This window comes from Cyrtonyx montezumae, unplaced genomic scaffold, assembly GCF_038088225.1.
Source record: "Cyrtonyx montezumae isolate F1298 unplaced genomic scaffold, pur_monq_1.0 scaffold_30, whole genome shotgun sequence".
Classification (NCBI taxonomy): Eukaryota; Metazoa; Chordata; class Aves; order Galliformes; family Odontophoridae; genus Cyrtonyx; species Cyrtonyx montezumae.
In genome coordinates, this window is record NW_027072035.1 from 11799828 (window position 1) to 11811942 (window position 12115).

At 35.0% G+C, this 12115-nt stretch overlaps 1 protein-coding gene across 1 annotated transcript in view; it reads left to right on the top strand.

The window, feature by feature from the left end:
• DTWD2 (DTW domain containing 2) overlaps positions 1–12115 on the top strand; it is a 64039-nt gene that overhangs the window by 20821 nt on the left and 31103 nt on the right. The window contains exon 3 of the mRNA XM_065744138.1: positions 3494–3588. Coding sequence (XP_065600210.1) covers positions 3494–3588 — 95 coding nt within the window. The remainder of the gene's footprint in view (positions 1–3493; positions 3589–12115) is intronic.

The window sequence follows — 12115 nt, forward strand, 5'->3', positions numbered from 1 at the left end:
TGTAGGAGATAAATCCAAACAAAAGCTGAAAAGCTAAGAGTATGGCTTATAATGATCACAGGTCGTTTTTTTTGACATCAGAATGGCAGAGGCATACCTGCTAAAGCATAGGTTCCCTTTGCTGCAGCTGCTTCTAATCAAAACTCAGTCAGACTTGAAGGCAGATAAGCCTTCTGAATGTAGTAACAGCATCTAATCCTTCAGGATGCCATGTCATTACAGAAGTACAGTTCAAAAGTATCTCATTAAACTAACCAAATAAAGAATGTATTTCTCCTGCTGTGCATCAGTGATGACTTTCATCCTCCACCTGTTCTGTTATTTATTGTTTTTTGCAGTTTGCAGCGCACTAAGTAGACCACCAACTGAGGACAGATTATTGCAGTGTGACTTATATTCAGGCAGGAGGGTAAGGCATGGAAGTGGGAGTAGGATTTTCTGCTCTTCCACAGTCCCCCAATCCAGAAGGCACACTATTGGATACATTCACACAAATGTTAGGTGCTGTGAAAGAGAGTACTCTCTTAATGCATGGCAGCATGGATTCTTTATGATCCCAGATTATGAATCTTACTGTCCAGCATTCATCTTTGCATAATAGGTCAGTGAATTAATTCAAGTTTAATTTGTGAAGATAATTCAGCGTTGCGTGTCTAGGTGCTAATGTTTTCTGAATAGTGTTAGTGCACTACTGTTAATAAATAATTATTAATAACTAAGTAACTAAAAATAAAGTAGATGGAAACCTAGGATTCTAACCCTATCAGCAGGAATAGTGGAATGGTGAAGAATTTATTTGCCTAGTGTAAATTCTACTATTTTCTTCTTTCCACATATGTATGAATATCATTAAGTACAAATAGGTTTTACCTATTTTATTTACCTGTAAAACCACCCTTCTCTCATCTTTTATCTCTCCCATGCCTCCACTTGCAGACTTGATGCTCAGTGGCATAGTCAGGTGTGTACAAACTGCTGTGCAGCCTTTTCTTACCTCTGCCTTATTGTTCATGGAGTGATCTCCAGCAGAGCATAGGCCATTGTATAATTTTCAGAGCTTGGGTGATTGCTGTAACACAAGACAGAACCCTTAGAGCGCAGCAGAAAGTATCTGCTTAGGTTGGTCTGTTTCTCTGCCGTTTTTCTTTCCAGAATTGTAAGGCTTTTCATTTTTCTGCCTGTGAAGAAAATGTGTGCATGTAGTAAATTTATATGTGCATCTCATGCTTGTAATGGCTCTTGCTTGCTCACTGAAGTAGTTATTTTATATAATATTCTTTATGGAATGGTAAAAATCAAATATAACTTGCTAATTGTTCTATGAGTTCATGAGAGAAGCTTTCTTTTTTACATTTTATGTTGTTTCCTGATAAAGATACCATTATTTTACATGAGAAAATGAAGTAATATGTACTTACTGGCTCAAATACATGTTTTACTTAGAACTTTCTGTTCGTTGTAGAACAACTCTGTAATATTAAACATGCTAATATAAATAAACAGATATAAATATTAATAGATACAAATATTAACAGATATGCTAATAGGCTGTATTTGAAATAGCTAAATACAGACATTTCTGTGATGGAAATTCTAAACAAATGGAACCTTTTTTATAGGTAGTTTTGCTTCGTCCCTTTCTCAAACAATTATTTCCAATTTTGAATTCTGTATCATATCTTCTTGTAAACATAGATTGTTTTTTAGATTGGAAATCTGCAACTTTTTCCCTGTTGGTAAGATAATATATTTATTTGGTAGAAAGGTAATTCTGGAATAATATGATGTTGAAGAGAACGATTGATTGACTTTCCCATGACTAATAAGCGTTATAAAATTTTGCTTATTAGATACAAATAATTAATTTTCTTCCAGTTCCTTTATTGCTGCTTTTTGTATTTGTATGAATCAGAGGGGTTTTTTTAATTATGATGAAATAAACAGAAATGATCTTTTACTGCCAATGATGACTTATTCAGCTTTGTCAAGATAGATGGAATTGGTGGTAGTTTGAGGAATATTTCTCACTTACTTTTCTTGCACTTCATTCACTGGAGACTTTGGTCTTCATCTGCCCCTAGGACACATACTGCTACTGCAGTGCAAAGTAGTGGTGCATATAGCAGGACAACTTATTCCTATAACTGTGATGTTTTAGTTATGCTTCACAGGATCAGTAGATATATAGCAAAAAAAAAAAAAAAAAAGCAAAATTAGTGAAGGTTTTAGGCAACAGTGATGAAAATATTCACAGAACTAACTTAAGAGCCATCTGATAATATAAGAGCTATAGGCAGTTATGCACTGGTATTTGTGGAGAGTTAACAGTCACAGAAATCATGGAGCTGAACTAATCAGGCCATTACTTGTTTGCAAATACTGAACTGTTGACATATGACTCGTATATCAGAAGATGGATCAATTCCCCAGGTTTTTATTAATTGATGTCGTGGCCTAGGGACTTATCTTAGTATTTTTGTTGTCTGAATGAGAAGACATTGAAATTGTGAGTACATCAAATGTTTTGGGTTTCTGTAATCCTAATGCAATATCTAGTGTCTAGCTTTCTGCTAGGTTCAGTTCATGTACTGCTTTGTTTCTCTTGTGAGAAAAAGTAAACTGAAACTTTATCTTCATCTCTCAGATTTCAGTGTTGTTTTCATTAAATGCAGGGTAAACATTTGCTTTCTCTTCTTTGCCTGAAACTGAAATTGAGACTTTCTCTCTGCTCTTAACATTTACTGAGGAGGTCCTAAATATTCAAGTTCACTTTTCAGTGTTTCTTATCTTAATAACATTAAGTACAGAAACTAATTTCTCTGTTGAGAAAGAGAGAAAGATGGTTAGCTTCACCCAGCAGTTCTTCCATCTTCCTCTGTCTACTGAAACAGGCATTCCCTGGTTCAGCACAGCTCTTTTGCATATTCTTGGACATGTGGAGAGCTTCTGCTCCCCTCCCGGCCATGGCAATCTCCTCCTTATCTGCAGTGAAGATGCAGCCAGATGCTCGCTCTGCACAGCCTGAATGGCAGGAGATATATCACTCACAGCTTCAGCATTGTGCTGCTTACTGAGAAGTGGTGACAGAGTGGAGATGGTTATGTTTTACACCATTTTGACACACCTCGTGCTTGTGTTTATAGCACTTGTCTGTGGAAACCAAGCCCTCCCCTTATTTTCCAATATAGAGACGTTAGCCCTTCAGCCTGTTATATTAATGCTAATGCTGTTTTTGCCTGCTTTTCATTATTATTCCATGTATTGTTGTTGTTTTTGTAACTGAAACCTAGCTCAAACTCTTGTTAATGGTCATGCTTTAGGACAGGATTAAATTTCATACTCTTGGTAAAAAAAAAAAAGTTTTTTTTTTTTTTTGTGTAGTTACTTTACTGTTTCTTGTTTTGGGTGTAGTCAAAGAACTTGAAATGGAAATCTTAACAGTTCACAGAAGCCCTCCTTGATTTTACTAAAAAGTAACCTTTCTTCTTTACAGGAAAGCCGGGTCTTAAGGACAGTGCCTTTGCTAGCAGCTTGTCTCCCTCCAGAGAAATGTAAAATCTTGGTTGGTCGACGTTTTAATGAAGACAGGTGAGCAGGATTGCTTCTGCATATTTCTAGGTTGCCTGTAAATTATGAAGACATTTTTTTTTCAGTATTTTTACTAATTGTAAGCAGTGTTTTTGATTTTTATTTCTAGTGTGCACATTTGCTTTTGGTATAAGGCTTTGATTTCCAAAATTTGGTGTGGTGATCTGAAACATTTAATATATCTTCCTCTACTTTGTAGCTTTTACTGTCTCAGTATTTATCAAGATTCTGTAGTGCAGCATTTTTTCTCTCATAATGTGCTACTTTCCTTCCTTTTTCAGTTTTCTCATTCTTTGCACCATGTCACCAGTATTTCAAGTAGAAAGATGTCTAGTTCTTTCCTTGCTCTTTCAGTAAATTGCAGTGCATTGAGTTTGTCAGGGCACTTCTTTCAGCTGTGGTGCTCTTGGAAGGTTCAAGTGTTTGCTACTCTCAGAAAGCCTTTTGCAATTCTTCTCTGACCTGTTACTTAATTTATCTTCCTTTGCTTCTTACTGTATTTGCTTTGTTTGACAAACCACTTGATGTTATTCAAATACAAGTAACATTTTGTACTTGTCTGTACGAAATTGTAGGTGAGAAGGCAGTCCAGAGGTGAAAGCTTCTTAGAGAATGTATTTTCTTCAGATGCTCTCCTTCTCTTATAATTAATTATATGAAATCATAGCTCACAGATCCTTCTTTTTAATTTTTTTTTTTTTTTTTTTTTTAGTATTCTGAGATTTTAGACAATATTGGTCTCCTAGGTAATGTCTTTCATCTGCATTAGATGGAGCTGAGTCTTAGAAACCAGTTCTTGGAACAAATGTTGATGACATTTTACTGCGTACATTTTTAATAAGTGCAAACAAAAATCATGAGTACTTATGAAGGAAATTAATTCTAAAATTGAGTTTAATCTTTGGAGAAAGTTTTTTATAGAGTTCACTGAACAAAAGCATCAGGTGATTCAGAATGCTGTTCCCATGCCTTTGTGCTGCCCATATAATAAGAAAAGCACATTAGTAATATATTACTTTTCTATTAGTCTTCTAGGTCACAGGCAAATTGTTCTCTCTTCCCATTAAAACTGAAAATGAGGCAGCTTTTCGTACTGTTGTGTGCAGACTGGAACACTATCAATGCAGTCTTGTTTCTAGTGAATATACTTAGAATTTTTTTTTTAGAAGTGATGATTACAATTTTAAATCTTCTTCAAGTTTGAATATAGATGTTTCTCTAACATGAAGGATCCTGTTTAAGTCTGAATCAATTGTGAACATCTTTACCCCCAAATAGTTTAAACAGATTCAGAATTACGTAGCCCCTGTGAGAAGAATGCTTTCTGCCGTAAAACTTTCTCAACATGGTTATTGGAATCAAAATTTTCCTGAGATTAATTTGAATTTTGTTGATTTAATTTACCCTGCTTCAAGGCAGTGTAAGGAAGAATCTGCAGTATGCCTGCTTTGTGAATCTAAATGAGACTGCTGAAGTCTGGAATGCTCAGTCATTGAGTTTATAGAATCACAGAATTGTTTGTGTTGGAAGGGTCCATTAAAGATCATCTAGTCCAACTCCCCTGCAATAAGCAGGGACACCTTCAACTCCATCACGTGTTTAGAACCTGATTCATCCTGACCTTGAGTGTCTCCAAGGATGTGGCATCCAATGCCTCTCTAGGCAATCTGTGCCCGTGCCTCACCACCCTTACTGTAAAAATCTTCTTAAATCCAATCTAAATCTCCTCTCTTTTAGTTTGAAACCATTTCCCCATGTCCTGTTGTGACAAACAGTGCTCAAGAATCTATCTTGTTCTTTCTTGTAACCCTCCCTTTAGATACTGAAAAGCTGTATGCATCTATATGGAGCCTTCTCTGTGTTGAACAACCCCAACTCTCTCAGCCTGTCAGTGTATCCTCACCCTATACTCATACAATTTTATTCTCTTCTTCCTGGGAAGTGTAGTCCGTTTTTACAATGCCGCTTCTACATTTCTTTTGTTTTTCTTAGCACTCTATGCAGCTTTTCATTGTTTTATTCCATATTCCTTACTTCTAAGTAGCACTAGTTGCTGGAATATCTGGCAGAAGTATCATATCAGTGTAGTTTTGTATTTAGTGTCCAGTCAGGCCTGGATACTGGGTGGCTGTGTTTAGAGAGTTCACAGTAAGGGAACTTCGGAGCATATTAAAGCCTTTCATTTGCTTCTTTTGATGTTCTGCTATGATTCTTAAATTCTGTGCTTTGTAGGTTATTTTTCTTGTTTCTTTATAGCAGCATGAAATCTTATGTTCCCTATTATTTGTAATCCAAAACCAATGAGAAACGCAGAGGATTTTGTCAGAATCTTCACATAGAATTGGATACAATAGGGTATCCGGAATGATTTGAAAGCTTAAAATTTTGGCCTTTGAATTTTAAGACAATAACATTGAAAACTGAGATTTTTTTTTTAATTCTTGTGTTTTTATGTGCATATGGAATGAAGGAAGAGATTGATTTGCTGGATGAAAGAGAAAACACAAAGCACAGCTTTTTAGTATTTTGTCTACTAAACTTCAACCTTCTCAGCTAGCTTTTGTTCTGGTTAATTAGTTCTGATAACTGACACACAAATTATTACTCTTGCCTTATTTTTGACTGACCTATACTGCAGACAAATTAAAGAATCAACCTTTACTTAGTCTTTCCAGAAGGAAACAGGTAATCAAGTTTTGTAAATTAAGATCTTTAACATACAGTTGACGCAGCAATGGGCAAGGTGAGAAGTGATCACATAAATAATTTTTAAGTGCTGTCTTCTTCCTTCAGTCTTGTCCATCCTTTCTATAATCTGGAATTTTAATTCTGGTGAAATAATATGTTGCTTGTATGCTGACTTGAATGATTTGATGACGTTACTGAATTGAATGACAAGTTCTATTACTGTCTGTCTTTTTTTTTTTCCATCTGTACAGACTTCTGAACATTTTAAGGAAGATGCGTTAGTGTCACTGCTATATAGGTGATTTATTTTTACATAAAAGGCTAAAATACATATTTGTACATCTGACATACCTTACTTGTACAGATGTTGATCCTGTTAAATGTAAGCACCTTTTAAGTGTCTTAGACATTAACTAGGACAACATAAAGAAGTAGAGAATTCTACTTGCTGTGAATGAAAGTTAAGATAATTTCGGTACTATCTTGCTTCCTTGCAAAAGGTCAAGCAGAATCCATGGAAACTGAAGTTTTCACTATGGTGTGACAAAGTAATATTCAGTGAAACACTAAAATATTGATAGTAAGAGTTATCCAGGTCTACCGAAACAGTCTGGAGAACTCTGGATAATTTCTATATTGCCAATAATTTCAGTTATTTTTATTCATTTCTGTTACAAGGTTGTTAGATTTGCATTAATATTTCTGCAAAATGCAGGCATATGTGAATCAATTGTGATACTGACAACAGGCATTTTATCTGTGTGTTTGATAAGAGATTGTTCTTACTGCCTGTAACTTAGATTTCCAAATCTTACTGTAAGTGTAGAAGTTACTTTATAGTAATATCTCATTGTTTTTATTTTGTCTTTATAAAATAAATGGATTTTGAAGATTTTCTAGTACTTGTAACTTAATCTCTTGAATTGGGAATGTTAGGAAAATATTTATGTGACTTTTTAACTGTTGTATCCATTTTACTTTATATATTTCCTGCTTAGAAAGATTGCTTGTCTTGTAATTGTAAGATCAAGCTGCTCAAGCTTCCCATCCAGCCTGGTCTTGAACACATCTCGGTCCCACAGCCTTTCTGGGTGACCTGTTTCAGTGCCTCACTTTCCTCTGAATAAAAACATTCTAACATCTAACCTAAATTTCCTCTTCTAGTTCAAATCCATTCCCCCGTGTCCTATAATGACTGGACTATGTAAAAAATTCATCTGCCTCCTGTTTATAAGCTCCCTTGATCTACAGGAAGGCTGCACTGAGGATTTCCTGGAGCCTTCTCTTTTCCAAGTTAAGCAGGCACAGGTCCTTTAACTTTTCTTGATAGGAGAGGTGCTCCAGGCCACACATCATCTTTGTGGCCCTCCTATGGACCCACTCCAACAGCTCCATGTCTTTCTTACACTGAAGGCATTATAATTATGTAATTGCACTGTGGTTTCCAAATCTTCTGTTGCATTTCCCATGCTGCATTCATTGGTGTAGAGTCACTTCAGCTGGGCTATTGCCTGCGTTACTTCCTTGGAGGGGACTTCCTAGATTTTTATGGGACAAATCTGAAGTTTTCCCCCGCTGCTTCCTGAAGTGACCTGCATTCCCTGGCTCTTCTCTTTCACTCAGAAGTACATTCACCTCCTCTGTCATTTATTAATCTGCCCAGCCATCTTGTTGGCCAGTGTGTTCATGTCCCTCCTAGTCAGTTGCACCCCATCCAACAGTACATCCAGTCTCTCTAGTGTGTGTCCAAGATCACAGTATCTGAAATGTTGAGTGTGACACCATCTGTGCAGCAAGTCCTTCAGTTGGTTTGTTCTTCTCCTTCTGCCTAACACTCCCTGCTGCTCTGTGGTGAGAGGAAGGTGATCTACCTTGTGCCCTTCTTGTAAACCCTGTGTATGCAAATTTCCTTGCAAATTGTGCAGACATTTCTTCTCCCTGACAAGAAACGTCAAGCTCTATTAGAAATAAAAGATGGTTTTAGTCCTTTATTTTTGTTTTGATTCTTTACTTCTAGCAGCACAAATCCTCTTCTGCTATCATTGCATCTGATTGTTTGACAGAATCCTTATTATTTTCACTAGCTACTACCTATCCAAACCTTTCATATTTGATGCTACCATTTCTAAATAAGTACTTAATTGGTGATATCTCAAATTTTTTAGTATTTCAACTTCTGCTTTGTAGTGCTTCATCAAAAACTTTTTATTGTATTTATATCTCTGTTTTAATGATTCTCCTTATTAAAGTTATATGTAATCTTTCAAAATTAATGTTGTTTTAGATTTCTGCATGCTCCAAACTTCTTCTGAGAACTGTTAATCAATTTCTTCCTTTCTGCTGTTCCTCAATCCTAAGATGGTTTCCAGTTTATCAGTGTTCATGTTGGAGATTATCAGTCTTAAAATTGTTTTCAGTTCTCCATTTGAACAACTGACCTCTTAGACCATGATAGAATTTATTTTCTTTGCTCATCTTTTTTTTCTTCTTCAGTTCTGCTTGTTGCAGTCAACAGTTGTGAATTTTCATTTAAAACTGTGCATTTGCAACCAACTTGGTTATCACTTTTTTTTTTTTTATTTCTCAAAAAAGGCTGATGCTTCTCCATTTATTTTGCTATTTTTCCTCAATACTGATGTTTTTTTTTGTTTTGTTCTGTTTGTTTTTTTTTTATAATGTTGACTGGTAATACTGTGGCTTTTATTCTTGCTTTTTTGGCTTCCCTCTATTCTGCAAAACTTATTTATTTTGCCCCTCCCTTTTTTTTCTAGCTACTGTATTTGATATAGTAGCACTATAGCTTCTGATTATTTTGCCCTAGACTCGTCTTCTCTTTTACCCTTTCTACAAGTATTTATTTTCATTTTAATATATCTTTTTTGTATTTAATATTTTAATATTATTTACTATGTTGGCCTCAAAATTCTATTCTCTGCTTTGGTTTTCTGTGTTGATTTCATAAGTGGCTGTCTCCTTTCTCTGCATCTGATTTTCTTTAATTATCTATAGACATATCTTACCCAAATACGGAGAACTACAGATCTCTTTTGGAATAGAATGAGAGGTCATGATTTTCTGACATGTTCTGGTGACTGCTAAGCTTGAGATTAAAATTCTTGTCTTGACTTTCATGTACTGCAAATATTATAGCATGCTTTCCTTTGACCTTGACAAATACAAGTCTTTTCCCATGAAAGTCTATTGAAAAATCCTACAGACCAACTGTTTTCTTAGCTTATTGAACTACTTCATCCTGATATTTTGACAAGTAAGGATGCTATCTCCTGTTGTCAGACTGAAAATAAGCTTGTTGCTTTTAAAGCTTTTCTTTATCTGAAGTCTTGTCATCCTATTCACTGTTAAAATGTGTCCTTACATCTCCTTTTACCCAAAGATGTCTTTTTTTTTTTGTTTGTTTTTGTTTTTGGTAATTATGTTTCAGATTTATTGCATATATCTATTTAGGCTTGTTTTAATTTTCCTGGAACCAATTGCAGGGTGCTTACTCTCTGCTTCATCTGTCATAAAAAAAATCAATTTGCCATAACTTTTGTTATGTGCATATAGAATCATATCAAGCTCCTGATAAAGTATTTGATGCTTCTGATCTCCATTATTATTATTATAGATTTCTTATTCCCTTCTTTAATCCGCTTTGTATCACGTTTGTTAATCCCTTGATAGGGGATTAGCTCACTTCAGTTTTGTTTTTACGATTTCTCTGAGACCTTTTCTCGAAATGTAAGAGTTTTCATTCTTGAATGCTGCAAATTATTGCATTAGAATTTGTACCTGCAGCTTGCAAATGCAATTGTATTGTGTATGTATTTGCTATGTTAGCTTGCAAGCTAGTTTTTTTAGTATATCATGTTTGATGTTTTATAAGTATTTTTTATTAGTTAGTGTGTAACAGTGCAACATATGCAACAGTGGGTGTTTGTTGAATCATACCTGATCACAATCATAGTAGCATGGGAACATTAAATGTTGATCTTTTTCTTTCTCACTCTACTCCACTAGCTAAAAACTTGTTTGTACATCTCCTTAACAGCAAGTGGTGTGTGACACTTGCAATGTTTTTTTTTTTTTTAAATAGCCTGTAAGAATGGTGAAACAACCTATGCCCTATGTCCTGAGGACTTGGAAGCTATTAGCAGTAAGTTGAAGTGTATGCAAACATCTTCTGGTGAAGCCCATTTCTTGTGAGTTACATTTGCTCTGAGAGGACTCCAGGAAAGAAAGACTGTCAGGCTTGAAGTGGATTAGTAAGGTTAAATAATAAGGGTAAGCTAAATAATAGTAAGGTAAAACAATAATTAAGGAAATAAAATGAAGCCATGATATCCATTTGTTCAAAATGCTGGCATACTTGAAAGGAAGACCAAATCCAAAAGTCTCCTCTGTGAATTACGTTCAGTAATAAGTTAGGTTTACAAGATCTAAATTTCAGGCCCTGTAGAGGCAGAAAAAAAATGTATTTGTAAATAGCCATCTTACTACTGCTTTGGAATTTTGTTGAATACTTCATCACACTTTGAAAGGAGTGATTTGGACCTGTTTATTGTTTCCTCTTCTTAAACCTCTGTCTGCAAATAGTCACACTTCTGTAGTTTGCCAATTCTGTGCACTATCATTAAATTATACACTGTAATGAATGATCACTAACAGAATAATCAAATCAAATATCTGCCTCTACCACCTTGTTGTTTATTAGATTGAGGAACTGTGTATTTTGTTTACATTACTCTCTGAAATGAAGCTATAGAAATCTCCAGTATGTTCTGTACTGTGCTTGCTCTGCTACAGCTACAGTGCAGTAGTTTTGGCCAGATATGAATCAGGCCTCTTCAACCAGTATTGAAGTAATAAAACACAACTTATTTCTGTCAGTTTTATAAAGCTGTTTCTGTTAATCATGTACTGAAGATATGGTTCTGTTTTCATGCTTATTGGCAAATAAAACTATTCTTACAGTATCAAATATAAGCTAATGGAGACTTATCAGTTAACAAATAATTTAAAGCTATTTATTAGATCTGGTTCTTTTTTCATTCAAGTAGACTTTCTTACTAGGCTTCAGTGCATCTGTTTACTAAACTAAATTTTCAGCTTCTTTTTTTTATGTGAATCAATTAGATGCAGCTAGAGGTTTCAATTTATTGCGAACTGAACATGTGCTTATTTACTTTTGAAACTGTACTTGAAATATATGAAATTTCAGATTCCTCAGTCTAGTTTGGATAACATTTTTTCTGTCTACTTAGCCTTGAATGTTGCAAGGCTTCAGCTTGGGAGTCAGTATGTAGCTGTTCCATTCTGCTGCTCCTTCCCCTTCACCCTCTTCCTCTGTTCCACCACAGGCTCTCCGTGGGCTGCAGGATGTGAAAATAATGACCAGTGCCTATGTCTCTCCAGCTTTGCAATAATTATGTAATGGTCCTTCTTAACCTTCACAGAATAATTCCTCTGGTCCTATTCCAGCAAAAAAACTTTGTAAATTAAGGATGATATTATTTGCACAGTGAATGAAAAGCAGAAGTTATCTAGCATTGGTAATTTTTTGTTTGTTTAATTTAGAAAATCATTTATTATAGACTGTTTATATTAATAATGAAATAAATTGTATTAACCCAGGTTACAAATGAGAAACGGGTGCATTACTTCCCTGATGCAAAATTTGGGATCTTTTTAGAGAAACATTTGTGGATGCCATTTGTTTAAGGGGATATGACATTTCTAGGTATATTAATTGTGTCTGCCATTTAAAATATGTGCTTTTCTTCTTGGGCTTCAGTTCCAAATTTGCTTGGGTATTTTTGCTGTACTGAGAAGCTGTACT